This window comes from Rhinolophus sinicus, linkage group LG04 (assembly GCF_036562045.2).
Source record: "Rhinolophus sinicus isolate RSC01 linkage group LG04, ASM3656204v1, whole genome shotgun sequence".
In the NCBI taxonomy this organism is placed as follows: Eukaryota; Metazoa; Chordata; class Mammalia; order Chiroptera; family Rhinolophidae; genus Rhinolophus; species Rhinolophus sinicus.
The window spans coordinates 75422184-75445038 of record NC_133754.1 but is presented as its reverse complement, the minus strand read 5'-3'; the positions used below and the strand labels follow the sequence as shown (position 1 = coordinate 75445038).

At 37.8% G+C, this 22855-nt stretch overlaps 1 protein-coding gene and 1 long non-coding RNA gene across 4 annotated transcripts in view; both read left to right on the top strand.

Annotated features, from left to right (window-relative positions):
- FAM149A (family with sequence similarity 149 member A) overlaps window positions 1-5157 on the top strand; it is a 40943-nt gene extending 35786 nt beyond the window's left edge. For all 3 annotated transcript variants that reach the window (XM_019736067.2, XM_074329774.1, XM_074329775.1), the window contains 4 exons: window positions 521-641; window positions 1827-1955; window positions 2040-2118; window positions 4360-5157. In XM_019736067.2, coding sequence (XP_019591626.2) covers window positions 521-641; window positions 1827-1955; window positions 2040-2118; window positions 4360-4433 — 403 coding nt within the window. In that variant the 3' untranslated portion in view covers window positions 4434-5157. The remainder of the gene's footprint in view (window positions 1-520; window positions 642-1826; window positions 1956-2039; window positions 2119-4359) is intronic.
- A 1578-nt stretch (window positions 5158-6735) lies between these two features.
- LOC141571050 (uncharacterized) lies at window positions 6736-22545 on the top strand. The gene is made up of 3 exons (XR_012495546.1): window positions 6736-8587; window positions 9457-9651; window positions 22264-22545. It is a non-coding gene; the product is annotated as an uncharacterized LOC141571050 (long non-coding RNA).
- The last annotated feature ends 310 nt before the right edge of the window (window positions 22546-22855 follow it).

Genomic DNA, 22855 nt, shown 5'->3' with positions numbered 1-22855 from the left:
TAGTTTTCCCATTAAAGAACATATTTTGCATGTCCTTTTATGACCTCACATAAAGTTTTGTAGTTTTCCTCACCTAGGCCTTGCACGTTTATACTAACTACTTTTGTCCTTCATTGATCACTCCATTCCCTAAATGTCTACAGTACCCATTTTCAGAACCATATACTATAGCACTTTATTATATAAATTGCATTGCATTGTGCTCTAATTACTTCACGTTTCCAATAATTTGTAAGCTCCTTAAGGAGAGGAACTAGACTTTCAATTACTGCTCTGTTCTGCACAGTGGCTAGCGTAGCTGAGCACTCAGTAAATATGCATTGACAGTCATTGTTAAACAAGGAGAAGGTGACTGGAGCTGGTGGGCAGTCCCCTCTCCACATTTGTCTTCCTGAAATTCAGGTCATTTCTTTTTGGAAGGCAGACTGTGATTAACAGCTCAGGTGAGGAGCTTTGTGGTAAGGTCTGTCCTGTCTGTCTTTGCACCTCGGTGCTCAGTTACATGTTGTTGTATTTACAGGCAAACGGGCATAGACCATGTGTCCTCCCCACCAGTCCAGACCTCACGGAGCAGGTTACCTCCAATAGGCTCAGAGACTGCTGAACAGAATGTGGCAGTTCCTGCATCTCTCCCTGTGTCTGTAAGACAGATGTCGTTATATTTAAGTGCACCATTTAGATAGCCTATTGGAAAACAAACAAACAAAATATAATCTTGGTGTTTCGAAGTGAAACCATTAACATAAAATGTCTCCATAATCTGCTTCCTGAAAGTAAATGGCTTATGAGAATTTACAGGGGGTGGGAGGGTTAATTTATTATTTGGTGAAATGAAAAATGGCTTCAACTAAATTAGAAACTGTAGGTGTCAAGAAACTCTCGGGTGGTCAGGATGTGTAGTGGAGAAAATAGCATAAAGGTGAGGTCAGGAAGATCTGTGTTTCAGTCCTACACACAAACTCTGCGTAATTTGGTTCAAATAAATCTCTGAGCCTCAATTTTTGCCTTCTACAAAAGGGTAATAATAATTCCTACTTCAAAGAATTGTTATAAGGATTAAATGAATTTATAGATGTTACATAATGCCTGGCATAAATTAACTCTGTAAAATACCCCTGCTGTTTTTATCAGCCCTCATTTTTACAACTAACTTCCCCATGTTTATTGCAATGTAGAGGTGATATCTTTTTTACCCAAGATCAACTCAGCCATACAATTGCAAAAGGTCTGGGGAAGGTATGCTGTTAGTAATATACATCACCAGATTTTATAATGACTGCTCACTTTGCTCTGATACAAGTAACTTGTGTCCTCCAGTTCTGGGAACATAAAGTCCTGAGACAGAAAAACAACTGAGGCAATGTTTTCTTATGCATTCCCTGTGCCTCCTTGAGCATAGCACTAGAACCCAATCCTAGAAGGCAAGAGTGGCAAAGCTTTAATGTTTAACCTTACTTAAAATATTGTAGCTTAGAGTGAAATCATAAAAGAAGGCAAACACCACCTTAAAAAAGTTTGATGCTTCACAAATGCAGAATCACATTTCTATTATAATTTAATAAGAAGAATTTTATGTGGTTAAGGTTTTCAATCCATATTTACCTATTAGGACACAGCCATTTTATTAGGTTAAGTAATGCAATTACACAATTGAAATATATTTTGATATTTATGCTTAGTAGACCTTGTTCTTAGCAATATATAAATAAGTTTTCAAATAAGCGAGTAAATGAATGACTAAATGAGTGACTGAAGCATATATAAATTTTTTTTGTCTTTTTAAAGATTGCATTTTTTCAAAAAAGAACATACTCTCTTTCATTTAGTACAGAGGAAGACATGCACAAAACCGTGTGTTAAGTGCAATACCTGATAGTATAGAACGATCACCTCTTCGAGAAAGATCTCTGACCATGGAACAGTTTTCAAGGCCCAGCACAACCCATACATTTCAGGTAGGTTCTGTGTTAACTATACTTGGGTTTTTAAAATATATGAAACAGTAAAACTCATCCCGCATTTTATTTTTCTTCTAACAGTCAGATATTCCTCAAAAAGGTTCATTGACACTGACGGAGTTTGCTGGTCATACCTGGACAGGTCAAGGTTTTCTGACAGGTCAGTGTTCTCCATGTGTAAACAAATGATGTAATGTATGAAGTCAACTTTTGGAAAGAGAAATTGAAGGTGTTTTACCTTGATAAGACTGTTTTGGCCACATAAGAAGAAATAACAAATGTTTGTGGTCTATGCCCTGAACTCAGAAATCTCTATAAAGGGCAAAACTGCAAAGAGAAGCACTTAGCTGCTGATGGCTGTAAAGGGGAAAAAAATGCCTAAATGTCCTTAATTAACTTAGGGCCTCTCCCTCTTTAAAAAGGAAAATGATATGTTGTGAGTCTTAGGAGAAATTAGTGTCTTTCTCTGCTGTAGAGTTTCTATCCTTTTCTTCTAGATTAAACCCTAATCTTAGATTATCCTTGAACATTTACCTAGAAAAATGCTTGATAAAATTATTGCATATATTCTAATTATTTTATAATGTAGAGTTTTACATATAAGTATACTCTTTGAAGAGTAAAGTTTGTAACCTGAATTCAAGCGAATGAGGTTTTAATTTTCAAAACTACTATCAATATTTGAGTTTAAAGAGGCAACATAGCATTGTCACGAGCTGTGCCACTGTGGAATTGAATGCTGTTTCCATCCTGGCTCTACCACCTACCAGCTGAGCAATCTTTGGGGTGCCTCAACCTCTCTGGGTGTCAGTTTATTCTTTTATAAAGGGCTAGGTGGATAAAATAATTATCGGGAAAATGTACAGAGAGGACCTAGCGGGATGCCAGACAGATATTGTTTGCTCAAAAATTATGAACATTTGTATTATAGATCACCTGAAATATAAAGGATAATTTGCTGTTTTAAGCAAAATACTTCATATATTACAATTTTAAATTTAGCAAATCTTAAACATTGGGACAATACAGGTTTGTCACTGTTTACATCAGCCCTTCTAGAGTTCTATAACAGTGATGTCAAAGATTCTTTAGCCCATTGAGATTGTTCTCCTATGTTTAATAGCTCTAGGCTGCTGTACCTTTTGGTTGCTTTTTTGTCTTTTTTTTCCCCTAGCAGTGTTAGTTGTCATGGTCAATGACAACAGTTCTTTCTCTAAACGACAGCCATGCTATATTATCAGGTATTGCTCTTAACGTTAAGTGTAGATGGTCAAGGGGAAAGGAGACATCTGAGTTAGTTTATTAATGAATAACACTGGACTAAATGCTCACTCTACGCCAAGTTCTGTGCTAAAGGCTGAGATTCAAATACCAAGGACGTTTTGGTCTATGCGTCAAGGAACATTGAGTCTAGTGGGGAAGAAGGAAAGGGCTATGAGTGTGGGTGAACAGGGCCACCTGTCTGGACATGCAGGTGGGTAAAGGGGTAGAGAGGCATCCTGAAGGAAGCATGAACCGCCGAATCAGGATGGACATCCTGTGGGATGTGAGAGAGAAAGGAGTGAAGGCTGATAAATATGATGCTGTGGATGGTGCTGAAAAAGGGAACTCGGGGAATTCTGATGAATTTAATTTTGGAGGTGTGGATGGCAGCATGAGTGCAAAATGGAGATTTCTGCTAGTTGGTTGGGCACACAAGAGTAGAGGTTAGGAGATGGAACCGGGTTCTGAATTTGTTTGAAATCTGCACTCTTAATTTTTCACCAAATACTAAGTCATTGTAGTCTCTTCTCAAACACTTTGTGACAACTCCTATTATTGATAATCAGAAGCCTTTTTCATTTTTATAGACGTGAGGGTACATTAGGAGAGATGTTCCTCCACTTCTGAGGATTTATTTATCTCTTTTCCCTGATAAGCAGACATGTGGTCTCTTTCTTACTTTTGCTTCTAAGTCAAAAAGCACCAGGAGCTATTAACTTATCAATATTTGTTCTGTGGCAGCAAAAAAAGAAGGGAGAAGCTGAGGGGGTGTCCCCAAGTGGGAAAGCAGCTGATTTTGCTTCTGCCCCTGTGAAGTAGTAGAGCTGCCAGACCTCCCTATTCAACTTCCTGGGCCTTAGGGATCCATCTCTGGGGAGAAATTTCCTGCAAACCCACCAGCTATGGAAGGATACATGGCCAGCACCCGGGCTTGGTAGGAGAGGAGCACCTTCCTTCTTCTCAGCACCCCAAATGGCAATGTTTGCATATGACCATTTTCTCGTTTATTTAAAAGTGACATAAAAATAATGTTTTTTCTTTAAAAAAAAATCATCTGCATGGAATGTACAAAACAATCCTTTTGAGAGCTGGAATTTTTAACATTTTAATAAGAATTATTTTTTGGTTGGTGTTTCAGGTTCACAATATCCACCTAAATCTTTTCAGAGGACAACTTTGACTTTAAGAAAGAGATTCCAAGTGGCATCTTGATGTTACTTCACCAGAAATACACTGTTTGGAGCATTCAAAGCCCCAGCACATCATTTATCGCTTGAAAAATGGAAGAACAAGTATTATATTATGTATCTGTTTGTCTGACAGTCTGAGATGTTAGACTATCTGAGAGAAATGCAAACAAATAATTTTGAACACTTTGCTTTGTAAAGAGAATACAAGTCAAACTCACCAACTTTCTTCTTTATTGGAAGCATTCTAATAAGCATTCTTTGCACTTTGCTCGGAAGAATTTGTGTTGATAATCCACCCTTTTATCAATTATATATATATAATTAGTGTACATATTCACTCACTACTTAATATGAGAGAGTATGTTAGATAGGAGTACGCCATTTTGTAACTGTGTTTTGAGATTTTTTTTGTCTCATTCTATTATTAAATCCATCAAAATCCTGTTCACTAATAGATATTATTCCATTCTTTGGAAAATAGCAAAGTCATCTTTGGTATGATATGCCAGTTTGACTAAGAATCACATTGTTCTAATCATTCTGCTGACTTTCTTATACCTTTTTTAAAAAGTACTTTAGTCATGAAACCTTTTGAGGAATATCAGTGGCTAAGTCTTCCAAGCCAATTTTGTTTTATTAGTTTTCGTGTTGACATTCAGGCAGTCTATTTAGAAGTATCCCAAATTTATTGATTTTTAAAATCAGTTGATTGATTTTAATTATGAATATAAATATAATTAAAATAATATTGCTTATGGTTTCATCTTTATTGTTTACAATTAAAGAGTTCATCCAGGGGTGGCCGGACGGCTCCGTTGGTTAGAGCGCGAGTGCTGAACAACAGGGTTGCCGGTTCGATTTCCACATGGGCCAGTGAGCTGCACCCTCCACAACTAGATTGAAAGACAATGACTTGGCACTGATGGGCCCCGGAAAAATGCACTGTTCCCCAATAAAAAATAAAATAAATAAATAAATAGTGTTCATCCATTGGAGGGAAGGCTTTGCAGCAGCATCTTCCTTATTTCATCACAACCTGATCTTCTGGTCTTTGCTCAAATGTCACCTGTGCAATAAAGTCTTCCGTGATCTTTCTGCTAAAGCCACATCTCCCTCCTCTCTCTGCTCTCTTGCCCTGCTTTATTTTTCTTTATAGCATGTATCCCTATTTGACATGAATTTAGAAAATGGAATAGAGAATGCAAAGGAAAATGATCAGTTGGAGGCAAGGCTTTAGGGTCATTTTTCTTTTCCTCCCCTTCTCCACTGTGTTCCTTGGCAGTGATTTAAATCCTTATATATTTGGATATTCTCTGATCTCAAATTGCCATAATTTCCTCTTTTCTGTCAGGTAATTATGTTCTATCGATCAAATTTTCATTAATCCAAAGTCAAACTATATATATACGTATATAATCATATATGTATAATGATTATACATACAATTTTTATTAATCCAAAGTCAAACTATATATACATATATAATCATATAAATGTGTAATAAATCATTTTCAGACATATTTCTGGTTGTAAGAGAGAGTTGTTGCCTGCTTATAGAAGTCTGAAAAATTAATGTGTTGGGACTGGAATTAGTGTCCAGTATCACAGACAAAACAAAAATGACCCTAGAGCCTTGCCTCCAATTGACGCTTTCTCCTTTACATTCTCTACTTCATTTTTCTATTGTAATGGAACATGTTGGGGAGTAGACATGAGAATGATCCCTTTATCTATAGCTCTTTTGCATGGCCACATCTCCATAACTCTAAGGAATACTCCTAATTGTTTACTTACTCACACAAAGAATTTTCTAACTATCCCTAAACATTAGGTATAGAAACTTTCAAGAGAAATTATCAGTTTTAATTTTGCAGTTGTCAAACGTGAGGAATTTCTAGACGTGTGGGCAGTCTGGAGCCCCTGTTCCTAAAGGTCTCTGGTTAGGTTCTCTCTGGTCCATAATTACTGGTAAATGTGACGTGTCTCTCCACCCTGCTCTTTCAAAACTATTCAGGCTATTGTATATCAGTTTAAAGGAACCATCCAGCTCCTTCCCTAATCAGCCCAGAATTTTTAGAAGGGAAAAGGATTGATATGCATCCTATACTAATTAGGTAGAGTAGAAAAGATGAATTCTTTTTTTCATGGAAACCAATGAATAGATTTTATGGTAGCTTTATTTTATTTGGCTTTGGGGTTTTGCAAAAAGAGAAACTATCATATATATATATATATATATATATATATATATACACACACACATATATATGTATATATATATGCATGTATATTTGTATATATATGCATATATAAGTATATATATATATATATATATATATATATATATATATATCTTAAAAAATAGAACCAAGTGCAGTAATCTTGATTCATATCTCCTAAACATTTTCAATTCGAACATAAAGTACTATTTTGGAGATAACATAAAGAATTGGCTCTGCCTCTGACTTGACCTGTATTAAAGATAATATTTCATTATAGGTTAAATGAGATTTAGAGATTAGTAAATAGATATATAAAGGATGGTGCTTTTTAAAATGATTAGGTAAAATTGAGGGCAGTGTCTTCATAATAATCTTTGATAAATGAGTCTTAGCATTTCTCTGTTAAAAATTGAAAAAGGCAGACTGAATTACTCCTGAGATCAATTTTTTTTTTAACACACAATGGGATTTATAGATGATGTAATACAGAATTGTACACCTGAAATCTATGTAATTTTACTAACAATTGTCACCCCAATAAATTTAAAAAATAAATTAAAAAAAAAAAGAAACAAAAACTAGTAAGGTTTTGTGTGCTTATGTAGACATACCCAGTGCAAACACACACAGGGATATACCAGAGTAAAAGTTTTAACATATCCTCATTATTCAGGTAGTTAAAGAGCGAGCTAAATAGCAGCGGCAACATGCTGTAAATCCTCAAGGCTGACAGAGAAGTGATTATGACAGCTTTCACATTACTGAGATCAATTTTTAAATGAAGGTTAGTGACTGCATTAACTAAAATGTCTATTAGTTTATCCAAAACCAAAGAAGGGATTTAAAAATAATATAAATACATATAAAATACCACAGAAAATTGCTTGATTTTATAAATTTAATATCAAAGGAAGTATATGTATTGACGTTATTCTTAACTAGAATGTAATTACTATCAGTTAAGAGGTGCATTTTCATGTCATAAATCATTTGGATATTATATTTTTAATGTCATTGCTTTCTTATAATTACAGATCATTGTTCAGGATTTTTAATTTTTAAATTTTTAATGAAATGTAAAGTGTTGCAAAAGTTTTCAAAAATTCCTTACATTCATAAAAAGTCATTATCATGGATTTAGTTTTTGTATCAAATAGTTATCAAGCCCCTTCTTTGTGTTAAGATTCTGTTGTAAGCATTGGCGTGAACAAGGTAAATATTTATAGAACTTAAATTCCAGTGCAGACAGCCTAGAAACAAATCAGTAGAAACATAATATAAGGTCAGATTGCAATAAGTGCTATGAAAAACATAAAACAGGGCAAGATGACAGAGTAGAGAGAGCTGCAACTTCAGATAGGGTAGTCAGGGAAGGGAAGGCTTCCTTGCAGAAGTAATTTGTGAGCAAAGATGCAAAGGAGATGAGAAAAGAAGCCATGTATAAATGAAAAAGAGAATTCTAGACAGAGGAAAACACACACAGGCTCAAAACAGGAACGTATCTGGTGGTTTCAAGAACACTGGGACATAGAATGGAATTTGCAAGGGAATAAATAACAGGAGCTGATCAGTGAAGTAATAGGAGCTGAGTGATTAATATCGTTTTTTGGCCTTTGAAATTGTAATAGGAAGAGACTGGCAAGTTTTGAGGACAGAGTGTTGTAATCTGACATGAGATGATGTTTTCATCAAATGATACTGGGGTAGGTGTTGAGAAGTCCAGGGACTTTGGATATGTTATGAAATTTGAGCCAACAGGATTTGTTATGAGATTGGATGTGGAGTGTGACTAAAGGAAGAATCACAATTGACTCCAAGGCTTTGGCTTAACACTTGGAAAGATGGTGTTGTCATTTACTGAAATCAGAAAGAATTCAAGAGGAGCACATTTAGAAGCATGCTGGGACATGTTATGGTTGAGATTCCTATTAGATGCCTCAGGGGAGATGTTGAGGTATGTGGGACCCTGTACCTAAGGTTTAGAGAAGAGGTATAGGTTAGAAGTATACATTTGGCAATTATGAACATATAGATGGTGTTTAAGTACTGAAATGGAAGAAATATGGTCTTTAAGTACTAAAATGGAGACCGAGTATAAAGAAGCAAGGGGAAAGAGAGTTCTGAGCCCTGGGCATTTTATTAATAACATCTAGAGATATGGGATGTGAAGAGAAACTAGCAAAGCAGACTGAGAAAGAATGACTGGTTAGGGAGAATAAAAATCAGGAGGATGTGGAATCCTTAAAGTTAAATGGGAGGAAAAATTTTTCAAGGAAGTGATAAGAACTTGAATATGTTGAAAGCTGTTGATAAGTCAAGTTAAATAGGGTCTGAGAAATGACTTAAAAGATTTAACCACAGGGAAGATATTGGTGACTCTGACAAGATCAGTGTTAGCGGAATAGAGAAGATGAAATGCCTGTTTGCAGAGGATTCAGGAGAGAATAAGTGGAGAGGAACTGAAGACAATAGGCATGGACAGTCTTTGGAGGATTTTTCTGTAAAGGGCAGCAGAGGATTAAACCTAGAGGGAGATACGGATTCAAGATTGGATTTCAGAAGGGAGAAATCGCATGTTATACACTGATGAGAATGATTTGGTAGGAGGGAAAACTTATGCTACAGGAAAGAAGGAAGAAAGTTGCTAGAGCAATGTCCTTTGGAAGGCCTAAGTAGATGGGATAATTTGAGATACAGGAGCATGTTCAGTTCAGACTTCACCAATATTGGATAAGTCCTTGTACCTAAAAATGTGTTAATTCCTTACTTTAACAAAATTGTAAAAATAGTTTCTTACCTCCACTTCATATATCTTTCCAATAGACTCTCCTCTGAAACTCTCTATGTACAAGCTTCTAGTTTTGGGAGAGCCTATGGTGGAAGGAATGTGGTTGAAGCAACCACAGACACAGAAGCCTCTGTGCATTCGAGTGTATTGGATCCATGTGTGCACCTGCTGATAAAAAGGAGGGAGGAGTGAAAAATAAGAGGAAAAATGGAACTAGGAATGGTTGCCTGGTAAGATACTCTTCTATTTAAGATAACCTATAACTAGGTTTTAGTTCTGTAAAGAAAATAATCTGAGGTCTGAAAACAAAATTTCCCCCAATACTTGTCCTTTTATTTGTTTTATTGTGTGTGTGTGTGTGTGTGTTTGTGCGCATGCGCGTGTACTTGTTTCCTAGTAATGTTCATCTTGATGAATGTCTTCATTATTTGGTTTAAGCATGCTGAACCAAAAAAGAAAGATAGCTAAAATGCCCTCTGGAATATATGGGGAGCATATCCCAATGGAAATTTAAAGAAGAGCTGGCACGGGGATACGAAAGACAGTTTGGGGAATATAATCAATAATGTTGTAAAGGTTTTGTAGGATATCAGACGAGCACTTGTCTCATTAGGGAGACCACTTCATGGGCGGTGTAGATGCCTGATCACTGCACTGTACACCTGAAGCTGAAGCTGAAAAATATTGAATGTCAACTACAATTTAATATATATATATATAGTCACAGGATGTGGAGTACAGCATAGGGAATAGAGTCAAGGGAATTGTAACAGCTATATAAGATATCAGAGGGGTAGTAGATTGGGGGAGAGGGGGTTATCACTTTGTGAGGGTGTAAAAGTCTATTACATTGTTTTGTACACCTGAAACTAATAAAAACAAAAATAAATAAATAAACAAACAAACAAACAAAAAATAAAGGCATGGGAAAGTAATTCTTCCCCCTAGAGAGCCAAAAAAAAAATAATAATAAAATAAAATAAAATAAAGAAGAGCTGGCAGAGCTGAGGGAATATTAATTTATAATTCAGAAGCAACAGTCAGAGAAGGCTAAATTTTCTCAAGGAGGTTCTCCAGAATTTAGGGATGTGGTAGAGTGTTTAAGGGTGAAAACTTTATCTTCAAAGACAAAATATTTAAAAAATATATACAATCAAGGTGACTTTAAAAATAAATATGGAGGCATTCTACTACTGAGTATGAAAGAATAGTTTGTAACAACGTCACCCTTCCACTGAGAATAACTATTAAATGATGTAAATGGACAAGAAATAATTATTTAGAGGAAAAGCAAAAAAGGCAGCGACAAACTTGAAAGAGCAAATTCAGAGACAGGGAAAATACATTGAGGTGAGCCCTATTTTGTCACTGTTGGCCACTCTTTTCCGCCCGTCAGCATCTTTGAGATTAATAGCATGAGGCAAAGAAGCCAAGAAAAAAGTAACATTCTAGAGTTTGTGAGAAGTTCACTAGGTCCTTGAGAAATGCCCCAGTCTTTGAATTGACATTCTTGAAGGACTACACTCTAGGAGTAAGAGCACACTCAGAATAGACAGTTCCTGAAAACACTTGAAGTAAAACCTAGAATAAATGTAACCCCTGTTTAGATCAAGATGACCAACCTATATTTTATCTGACTGCCAGAAAAAAAAAAAAAAAAAAAAGTCCTCTCTGAATAAAGAACATCACCCAGAGTTTCTATGATTTTTCATATGCAATGTATGACATTCAATCCAAAATTAACAGCTCAGGAAATAGGGCCAAATTTAAAAGAAACAGAAAATAAAAACAGACCCATAGGTGATTAAGACATTAGCATTATCAGGTACAAACTATGAAACAATTTGATTAGTATGTTTAGGAAAATAGATTAAATGACAGATAATTTCAACAGAGAACTGGAATCTGTGAAAAATAATCAAATTGAAGTTCTAGAACTTGTGACGGGCCAGCCGTCACGAGTCGATGGGTTCCCGAATGGGGGAGTGGGAATGAATAAAAGACACTCTCACATATGATGGCGATCGTGGAACTTCAGTGATCCTGAAGACACTAAGTTTATTTTACTGCTCCCATATAAGCAGTTTGAGCACGTGCAAGTATGTATTAACATAACAAATGTAAATTCTTTAGCTTTCACATAGAGGATACAAAATTCACCGAAACTCACAAGTAATTATCTTATCAATTGCCCTGATAGGCATCAGCCTTCTGTGTCTGGGAACTGGCCGCTCCCACCAAATTCCTCAGCAGCTTACAAGCTCAAGCTCCCCTCAGGTGCAGGCAGAGACAATTGCCTCAGGGGGAGGAAACAGGTAGCATAAACCGAGCCATTCTGCAAAGCTCAGAGTTTCCTGTAACCATGGCTCCCCACATCTCCCCCTTTTTTATTTTATATGAACAAAATCCATCCGGCCAGGATGGTGAGGTGACGGCGCCTGTCTTAGGCATCCCAGGACGCCTGCCTCAACTTACCCGTCATTGGTACTTATATTTTATCATACAAGCCCTGTCTTAGGTGTTGAAGCGGCTCCCAAGTATTTGCCCGTCGTTGACTAACCCGCCCCTCATAAATGCACAGGGGTGAGAGTCTTAAGACTTGCCTTAAGCTCAAGCTGATGGATGTCAGCTCGTAAGTCTAACATCCTGCTGATGAAACATCTAATGAGGATGGGGAGTAGGCACAGAACCAAACAGACACAGAAGCCCAATAAACCTACTCAAAGCATACTCAATTTTTTTAAAAACCTACAAACTTCTTTCAGCATACCAAGGTCCAGAAATATTAACAGGAAGCATAACAAAAGATGGTTGTTTAAGTATCATAACATGAGTTCCTAATGGTACCCAAGAAATACAATTTGCTAAAGAACAATTACTACAGGATACACTAAATTGGTTTTCTATAAAGTGTACATTAACATTTCCAATCAACAGTGCATAAGGAGAAGGAACACAAGCAGATATATTAACAGTCTTAGCAACAGTAGTCCAATCTCTAGTCCCATCTTTCAAGACACTCACATGACTGCAGGGAGTGCCTGATTTACAGAACTCAACTATTTGAACAACTTCACCTATTACTCCCATAAGTCTCCATAATGAATTTTGCTGATATTGTGTATCAGAAGTCCAAAATCCAGAAATCAGTTCTCGGGCCCATCCTGACTGGTTACTTCTTGACCAGTTAATGATGTATCTGCCTGTTCCAGGAATGTCATAACGAACAGGATCATTGCCAGGACAGTCTCTCCATGGGACAGTCTCAATATTTAATTTCAATCTTTTATTGCAAGATGGATGTGATGGAGGGACGGGCAGATTTATTCTGCGTCCTCCTGACCAATCACCTAGCATATTAAGACGAACAGTCCATCCAACTAAAGAGTCATTAATGTGCATAGTGACAGGAGAACTACGCAAGCACCCAGATGTTGACCTATTATTTGCAATACAAATAGGCAAACCTGTTCCTATACCATTATAAGTGAAATTCTTCTCTAGTTGTTGTTTTATGTGTCCATCAGAGGGCAATCCTAAGGCCTGAGTATCATTAACATAGACTGGAATCTCAGGACCGTCCCACACAGCGGGGTGGAGGATTGGTGGATCAGGTACATAGGCCCAATACGTCTGGTCAGGTTCCGCTTGGCAAAGCATCAGTAGCATCATCAATGGGCTGAGGGTCCACATGTCGCACCAATCTTTCTGGCAGCCACCGAGGGCCTTCTGCATCCTGTGGAAAAACACATACATGTCCTCGTCCCCATATGAGGACTGGATCTGGGCCTTGCCAAGAGCCCGTAAGTGGGTCTTTCCATTTGACCAAAGCCTGTGGGGCAGTAGAAGGATGCCAAAAGCGCTCTGCAGCACTCTTGCCATGGGCATCCAAGGTCAAAAAATTTTGAATAAAGAGAGAATGAGACAAATAATTATGAGGTGTCAGGGGATATAACTCCCCCTTTTTTATTTTTTGCAAATTAACTTTTAATGTACCATGAGTACGTTCAACAATCCCTTGTCCTTGGGGATTGTAAGGAATGCCAGTAACATGATTGATCGAAAATTGCTGGCAAAATAGAGCAAATTTTTTGCTGGTATAACCTGAGCCATTATCTGTTTTAAGTTTTTTAGGAGTTCCAATCATGGCAAATGCAGCAAGACAATGTCTAATTACGTGTGACGTTGCTTCTCCTGTCTGAACAGAAGCCACAACGAATCCGGAGAATGTATCGATGGAGACATGAACATATTTTAATTTTCCAAATTCAGGTATATGAGTCACATCCATTTGCCATAAGTCATTAGGACTTAAGCCTCGGGGGTTGACTCCATAATGAGGCACAGGCAGAAGATGTGAACAGTCCGGACATTGTTTTACTATCTGACGTGCTGCTTCTCTGGTTATATTATACTGCAATCTCAAGCTCTGGCTATTTTGATGGTGGAGGCTATGAGCCTTTTGTGCCTTTTCTATTTGAGTCAAGGCAACGAGCTGAGTGGCAGAGTCTGCAATTTGATTTCCTGAGGCCAAAGGGCCTGGAAGATTAGAATGAGCTCTAATATGGCCAATATAAAATTTTTCACAGCGCAGCTGAATGGCCCGCTGTATCTGAAGAAACAGATCCTGAATAACAGGATTGCTGGTACTAATAAAAGGTACTGTTTCTAAACTTTGGATAGCACGAACTACATAATGGCTATCAGAAAATAAATTAAAAGACTGGGAAGCAAAATCAAGCAAAACCATATGAACTGCTCGAAGCTCAACTATTTGAGCTGAGGCTGGAGGTGTCTGCACTCTTTTAATGACCTTATCATTGAGTGCATAGACAGCTACACCATTACTAGATCCATCAGTAAATATATTAAGTACAGCAGGAAGAGGAGCGTGTGACACAACTGAAGGAAAAATAGGAGCATGATGCTGAAAAATTGAAGCAATTTATGCTTAGGATAATGATTATCTAAAGTTCCCACAAAATGAGCCAATGCAACAGGAAAACTGTTAGTAAACTGCATCAGGCCTTGAATCTGTGCTTTTGTAAAAGGAATAACAATAGAATCTGGCTCCTTTCCATAAAATTTTCGAGCTTCTAAGCGGCTCTCCTGAATTAAACTGGCCACAAATTCATAATAAGGTGTAAGATTCTTTTGTGCAGCCACATGGAGGTGTATCCATCTAAGTGGCCCTTCTTGCCACAACACTGCTGTGGGTGTATGCTTGGTGTCTAAAACATACACATATAGAGGTTTAGAATAATCTAAAAAAGAAACATGCTGTTGCTGAATGGCTTCCTCAACCTTAGAAAGAGCCTTTCGTGCAGGCTCAGTAAGAGACCTGGGTGAGGTCGGATCAGAATCTCCTTTTAAAATTTCAAACAGTGGTTTAAGATCTCCAGTAGTTAGTCCCAAAGAAGGGCGCAGCCAATTAATATCTCCCAACAGTTTCTGAAAATCATTAAGAGATTTAAGATGATCTTTTCTAAGCTCTATTTTTTGTGGAGTGAAATACTGAGCCAACAACTGAAATCCCAAGTAAGAATAAGGCTCACTTTTCTGTACTTTCTCAGGTGCAATAATAAGACCTGAGGCTAGAAGGTTCTTTTTTATATCTGCAAAGCAAGCTAACAACATTCCTTCTTTCTTACAAGCCAATAAGATGTCATCCATATAATGAATGATATACACAGAAGGAAACTGTTTTCTGGTGTTATCAATTGCTTCACTAACAAACTTTTGACATAAAGTGGGGCTGTTTGCCATACCTTCGGGGAGGACTTGCCATTGATATCTTTTTATAGGTTCCTGGAAATTTGGACTAGGAATACTAAAGGCAAATCTCTTACAATCTTGGGGATGAAGGGGAATAGTATAAAAACAATCCTTCAAATCCAAGACTATTTTATAAGTGTCTTTTGGTATGGCAGAGGGATGAGGTAATCCTGGTTGCAAAGCCCCCATAACTTCCATAGTTTCATTCACTTTTCTCAAATCCTGCAACAATCTCCATTTCCCTGATTTTTTCTTAATTACAAAAATGGGTGAATTCCAAGGAGAGGTTGATTCAGTTATGTTGCCTTGTTCAAGCTGCTCCTGTACTAGCGCTTGAGCGGCCAAGATTTTTTCTTTAGTAAGGGGCCATTGATCTATCCACACAGGCGTATCAGATTTCCAAGTAATTGCCTCTGCTGTTTTTTGGTGGAGTACAGGTAAATCTATGACCCCTGGGGAAAATACCCCAAACCTGTCCTCTGTAAATTGGGATTGGGCGATATAGGTTCCTGACGTCCTTGTCCTGCGCTCCCTAAGCCTTTCCCAGGAAGAAACCCCTGATCAAACATCTGCTGAGTAACTTGAACACTCGGGCTGTAAAGATAAACTCCCATATTGCTCATAATATCACGTCCCCACAAATTCACCGGCAAACCGGGAATAATATAAGGCTGAAATGTTCCTTGATGACCATCATCATCCTGCCATGATAACAAATTGCTACTTTGCTGTGGGGCGTGAGACTGACCGATACCTTGCAGGCTTGTACTCGTACTTTGCATCGGCCAATTAGATGGCCAATGTTGCGCAGATATGCAAGACACATCGGCTCCAGTATCTAAAAGCCCCTGAAAATCTTTCCCAGCAATCTTAAGCTGTAAAACAGGTCGATCTTTCTTTATTTCTTGAACCCAATACACATCCGAGGAACCGAAGCCTCGATCTCCTCGTGCTTGGTCTTGTCTACTTTTCCCTATTTTCATCCTAGGCAAAATTATTAATTGAGCAATCCGAGTTCCAGAGGGAATATTGGAAATAGTCAGTGGTGAATGAACCATAATCTTAATTTTTCCGGTAAAATCCTCATCAATAACTCGCGGGGAAACTTGAATTCCCTTCATGGTCGTACCACTTCTCCCTAATAAAAGCCCAACGGTTTTTGGCGGCAGCGGCCCAAAAACCCCTGTGGGTAGGGCTTGCATTCCCATTTCAGGAGTTAATACGATGTCGGCGGTGGAACACGAGTCCAAGCCTGCGCTGCCTGGGGTTGCCCGGAATAAATCTGTGATGTATTTCTTTTCTGAGGTTCGTTCCCTTTCTGCTCGGGAACCTGCAGAGCCCCATAACATTGCTGATTCGGGGCCTGGGGCTGGCCCCTCACCCAGTTTCCCTGAATCGGTTTTCCATCTTTATCTATCCTAGATTTACACTCATTAGCCCAATGCTTTCCTCTCCTACATTTAGGACAGATATCTGGAGGTTTTTTAACAGGAGCAGCTACAGTCCCTGTTTTTCCCTTATCGGGGCATTGGGCTGCTCGATGTCCCCTTTTCCCGCAAGTAAAACATGCTCCAGTACGATTCCCTGTATGAAGTCTTGCCTGTTGATTGAGCACTTCCCTCATAGGCTTTCCCTGTATAGCTGCCGCTATGGCTATGCCCTGGGTAAAAGAGGGGCCCACATCAGTACACAGGCGAAGGTATTCAGATAAATCTCCTTTCTTCCTAATTGGCCTGATAACGGCTTGACATGCCGAATTGGCATTTTCATAGGCAAGCTGCGTTATAAAGGACTGGGTAGCCATTGACGCCCCAAAAATCCGTCCAGCCGCAGTGGTAAGGCGGGACACAAAATCTTGGAACGGCTCATCCGCTCCCTGTCTTATCTGAGATACATGTTCCTCTTTGCGGGAAGTTTCTGGTAGCATACGCCAGGCTTCCTTTGCAGCGGCAGAAGTCTGAGCATAAGCTCCTGCCGCAAAGCCCATTTGGTTTCTTATTTCAGCATAAATGCCTTCACCGGCCAACATCTCAAAAGTAATGGGAACTCGCCTCAAATTGTTTTGATTAGCTTTCTTTTTGCAGTTTTCATAAAACTCAGATCTCCATAAGAGATGATCGCCTCCCGAAAGGCAAGCATGAGCAATAAGCTTCCAATCCTCTGGAGGGGTGGCTTCAGTAGACAGAACATCCAAAATTGCCATGGTAAAAGGGGCAATAGGTCCATACTGCACACAAGCCTCTTTCAATTCTTTTATCTGCTTCCACTGGAAAGGCCTCCAATCCCTAACCCTACGTCCTGCCTGATCATATCTTTCAAAAATAGGATATACGCCAAACTGCTCTGTAGATTCCCCTTGCTTGTGAGCCTCTTCACAAGCTATTTGAAGAGGGGATAGTACAACAGAGTCCGATCCTGGCTTAACATAACTTGGCGAAGGCTCTGCAGGCATGTCCCAAACCGGGGACTGCGGCGGAGGTCTCCACCTACAGGACTCCTCAGGAGGTGGTGCAGAGGGATCAACTATGGGGGGATCTTTACCCCGAGGACAATTTCCTCCGTCTACAGCAACTTTAAGTTCTATCAACTGTCCCTGAATCTTTTTTATTTGATCTGCAAGAGAAAGTGCAGTATCTGCAAGTTGCTCGTCCTCCCGAGCCACAGCCACTAAAGGAGGGTTTTTGTCCCTATCATATTTGGCTCCCTCATCTTCTAATTTTTCCTGATCCTGAGGTTTTAAATCTTCCCGGTGCTCGACCGGAGTTTCCTGATAAACAGGCTCTTTATTAACCTTAAGAACTCCCTCTAACAACTTTGCGCTCTCTCCCTCCTCATCACCGGCTTGTTTCACTTTCTCTAATTTGCATTCCTCATGTTTAAGGTTCAAACAGTCTCGGATCAAAGTCCACAGTCCAAATGTTTCAATCGGAACCTGCTGAGGCCCGTGGTCAGTGTAAAAATCCTTTAACTGTTTTCCCACTTTCTGCCAGGTTCCCAGACTGACAGTGCCTTCTTCTGGAAACCACGGACAAACTTCTTTTACAAATTCTAAAAACTTATCTAACTGTTCTCTGCTCACCCGACAGCCATGGGCGGCAAGCAATTTCTTAAGTCCTCTAACATACAGGTCCTTGCTGCTGGCGTGACCCATTCTTTTCCCTAACTCGGTCCTTCTTTCAAACAAAGAAACAATCAGGTGCCCTTCTGGATTGGGGCCCAATCAAGCTCCGTGACAAAAAGTCGTGGAACTATCAATCATTCACACATTCATTCAACCGAGGGGATCGTGTCTCACTCACCGTGCATCCACTGATTCAGCTCTAATGAGCCGGGGCCCTTTCCACGCGGTGTTCCTCACTGTTACCTCCGTATTCGAGCCCCACGTTGGGCGCCAAGTGTGACGGGCCAGCCGTCCCGAGTCGATGGGTTCCCGAATGGGGGAGTGGGAATGAATAAAAGACACTCTCACATATGATGGCGATCGCGGAACTTCAGTGATCCTGAAGACACTAAGTTTATTTTACTGCACCCATATAAGCAGTTTGAGCACGTGCAAGTATGTATTAACATAACAAATGTAAATTCTTTAGCTTTCACATAGAGGATACAAAATTCACCGAAACTCACAAGTAATTATCTTATCAATTGCCCTGATAGGCATCAGCCTTCTGTGTCTGGGAACTGGCCGCTCCCACCAAATTCCTCAGCAGCTTTAGCATGAGGCAAAGAAGCCAAGAAAAAAGTAACATTCTAGAGTTTGTGAGAAGTTCACTAGGTCCTTGAGAAATGCCCCAGTCTTTGAATTGACATTCTTGAAGGACTACACTCTAGGAGTAAGAGCACACTCAGAATAGACAGTTCCTGAAAACACTTGAAGTAAAACCTAGAATAAATGTAACCCCTGTTTAGATCAAGATGACCAACCTATATTTTATCTGACTGCCAGAAAAAAAAAAAAAAAAAAAAAGTCCTCTCTGAATAAAGAACATCACCCAGAGTTTCTATGATTTTTCATATGCAATGTATGACATTCAATCCAAAATTAACAGCTCAGGAAATAGGGCCAAATTTAAAAGAAACAGAAAATAAAAACAGACCCATAGGTGATTAAGACATTAGCATTATCAGGTACAAACTATGAAACAATTTGATTAGTATGTTTAGGAAAATAGATTAAATGACAGATAATTTCAACAGAGAACTGGAATCTGTGAAAAATAATCAAATTGAAGTTCTAGAACTCAATAATACAATGACTGAATTGAAGAAATCAATAGCTAAATTAGATATAGCAGAAAAGAGGATTAGTAAACTGGAAGACAGGTCAGTAGACAATATTCAGGTTGGAAGCCCAGAGGGGGAAAAAATGGGATATTGCAGGAAAGATTCTGAATCCATGTGGGGAAAATAGACCACGTGTTGAGATATTCAGCAAGTCTCAACAAATTTCAAAGGATTGAAGTCATTCAATATGTTCTCTGATTAGGTAGAATTAAATTAGAAAAAGTAACAGATAAACAAAAATTCACAAATGTTTGAAAACTAAACAATGCAATTCTAAATTATTTGTCAACTAAAGAAGAAATCACAGTAGAAATTATAAAATATTTAAGCATAATGATAATGAAAATATGCTCAAAATAGCATTATTGACAATAGCCAAAGGTGGAAACAACCCGTGCCTATCAACAGATGAATGGATACACGAAATGTGGTATGTACATACAATAGAATAGTATTCAGCCTTAAAAAAGAATGAAATTCTGATACATGAATGAATCTTGAAAACTATGCTAAATTAAATAAACCAGACACAAAAGGACAAACATTCTGTGATTCTACTTACATGACATACCCAGAATAGGCAAATTCATAGAGACAGAAAGTAGGAATAGAGGTTACTAGGGGGAGGGGAGAGGAGAGTGAGGAGAAAAAGAATTGCAAAATAATTGCAAAGAAAGTAAAAGCTGAAATTATAATGACAAGAACAAATATTAATAAAATTAAAAATAAATGTACACCAGAAGGAAAATAATCAACAAAGCTAAAAGCTGGTTTTTGAAAAGATTTATAAAATTGAGAGTAAGACTGATGAAGAAAAAAAAGAGAAGACACAAAAGAATATCAGGAATAAAAATGGGCATATCACTACTGATCCTATAGATATTAAAATGTGACCATTATATTATGACTAATTTGGTTTGATGATTTAGATGAAATGTTTAAAGTCCTTGAAAAATATTACTTATCACCAGACTTAAAAGATATAGAAAATCTGGAAGGATTTGCATGTATTACAAGACTTAAATCTATTATTAATATTCTCACAAAGAGAACTCCAAGTCCTGATGACTTCCATAGTTAATCCTTGCAAATACATATTTAAGGAGAAAAAAACAGCATCAATAATACCAATAAAAAAGCCTTTTTCAAGATAACAGAAAGTCATTTTGTAAGGCTAGCATAACCTTGATATAAAACCTGATAAGGATATTACCAAAAAAAAAAAAAAAGGAAATTATAGGCCAGCCTTGTCTCTGAACACAGATGATGCACTCCTAAGCAAGATAGTGACAAATCAAATCAGTTAGGTATGAAATGGATAATACATACCACCCAAATTAGATCTATTTTTATTTCAGAAATGTAAGCTTGGTCTATCATGTGAAAAATAGTCAATGCAACAAATGTTGTCAAGGGAAACAAATATATGATTTTCTCAATAGATGCAGAAAAAGTTTAAAAAAAAATCCATTCATAATAAAGTTTCCTAGTAAACTAGAAAGAGAAGGAAAAAACTATCATCTGATTATGGATATTTGGAGGGGGAAAAAAACCATAGCAAACTTCATACTTAATGGTAAAATACTGAACAATACCCACTAAGATCAAAAACAATACAAAACATTCCCTGCTACTACTAAGGTTATTCATCATTGTACAGGACATCCTAGCCAGCCCAATAGGGGAAGATTAAAATATAGTCTTAAGATTTGGGCAGAAAGAAAAAAATTTCATTCTTCACATACACAAAAAACAAAACACAACCCATAATTATGTAGGTAGATAATCGAAAATAATCTATAGATATACTTTTAAAAAATCAATATGTAATTTTTCTCAAGCTCATTGAATACAAGGTCAACATAACAATTCATTTACATTTCTATACACTAACAATTACATAGACGCTAAAATATAAAAATACAATTTATAATACCTCAAAAAACATCAAATACATAGGAATCAATTTAATAAAATGATTATATTAGGATTATCCATAGACAGGATATATATGAAATGAAATATAATACATATATATGAAATAACTGAAACAATCATTGGTCATAAAATGGATAATACATTGTGGTGTAATCAAACAGTGGAATAATATACAACTGTGGAAAAATAGGAGAAATATACACACAGCAATATAAATTCATCTCATAAATAATGCTGAGTTTAAGAAGACAGATGCAAAAGAGTACATACAATATGATTTCATGTTCTGTTGTATGGCCTGGGTGGCAATTACATAGAAGCGATGATGTTTGTTTATAAGACAGTACGTTTAAGTAATGTGCACTTCATCTTATCTTGGTGTCTGTGATTCAAAATTCATGATGAAGTTTCCTGTTACCCTGATGATCTGATATGTGTAAGTATGTAACTAATATAGGTCTATATTCAGCCAGAATTTATTTTTATAATCTAAATTAAATATCTTTTTCATATTGGAAATCATACCAAGTGATAGAATATTTAAGAAAATCAAAATTTTAACATTTGCAAAGACTTTCTGTGGCTTACAACATTCTGGCCCATGACCTAATTTTCAAAAGCACTTATTTCAAGCAGGGGAGAGTAGCAAAGATCTTCCAAGTGGGAAGAGATTTGTCCTTTAATATAGAATGAATCTTCCAGAGAGAAAGTTAGGAGATACCTTCCTACACAGTTGGATTAGTTCATGAAACTGAGAATAAAAGTGGTTACAAATGTAGATAGTCGTCACATCCATCTACATTGGCAATGCCATGTTTCTGATACAGAGCAACATTACATTTCAGGGTGGACAATCTAAGATGCAACGCTGTGTACTTTGTTGCCAAGAGAGAAAGGTGTCCCCAAGTGTTTCTCAGCCATGTCTGGCCATCTGACTGGTTTAGTCTGAAATTTTGGCATTCTAAGGCAGTATGAGAAGGATCCTACCTGGTAACAAAGAAAACATGGGAAAGATGACTCAGCAAACAATGAAACAAGGCTTTTATTTTGTTGACCCTTTCCTAAGGACCTTCAGTGCCCTCTTCCACAGCCACAAATTGCCTTCAAAATAAAGATAAAACTTCGAAGTTTCACGGTCAAGTTTTATTAAGCTAGCTCCATGCTACCTGTGAACATTATCTTTTTCTAGTTACTATGAGCCACGCTGTGCTCCAAGCAGTGGCCCCTACACAGCTTCTTGAACTCATCAAACCCTTCTCTACTTTGGAGCACTTTGCTCATGTTTGCCTGCAGCAGCCCCCTCTTTCTCCACTTCTTGAGAGCAGCGATTGTACATTCTTTGTTTTCTCCACAGAGACCAGCAGACAGTCAGCTATAGACAAATCCTATACTTTCTTTCGTAGCTGGAATTGACCTTTAGAGAGAACAAAACTAAAG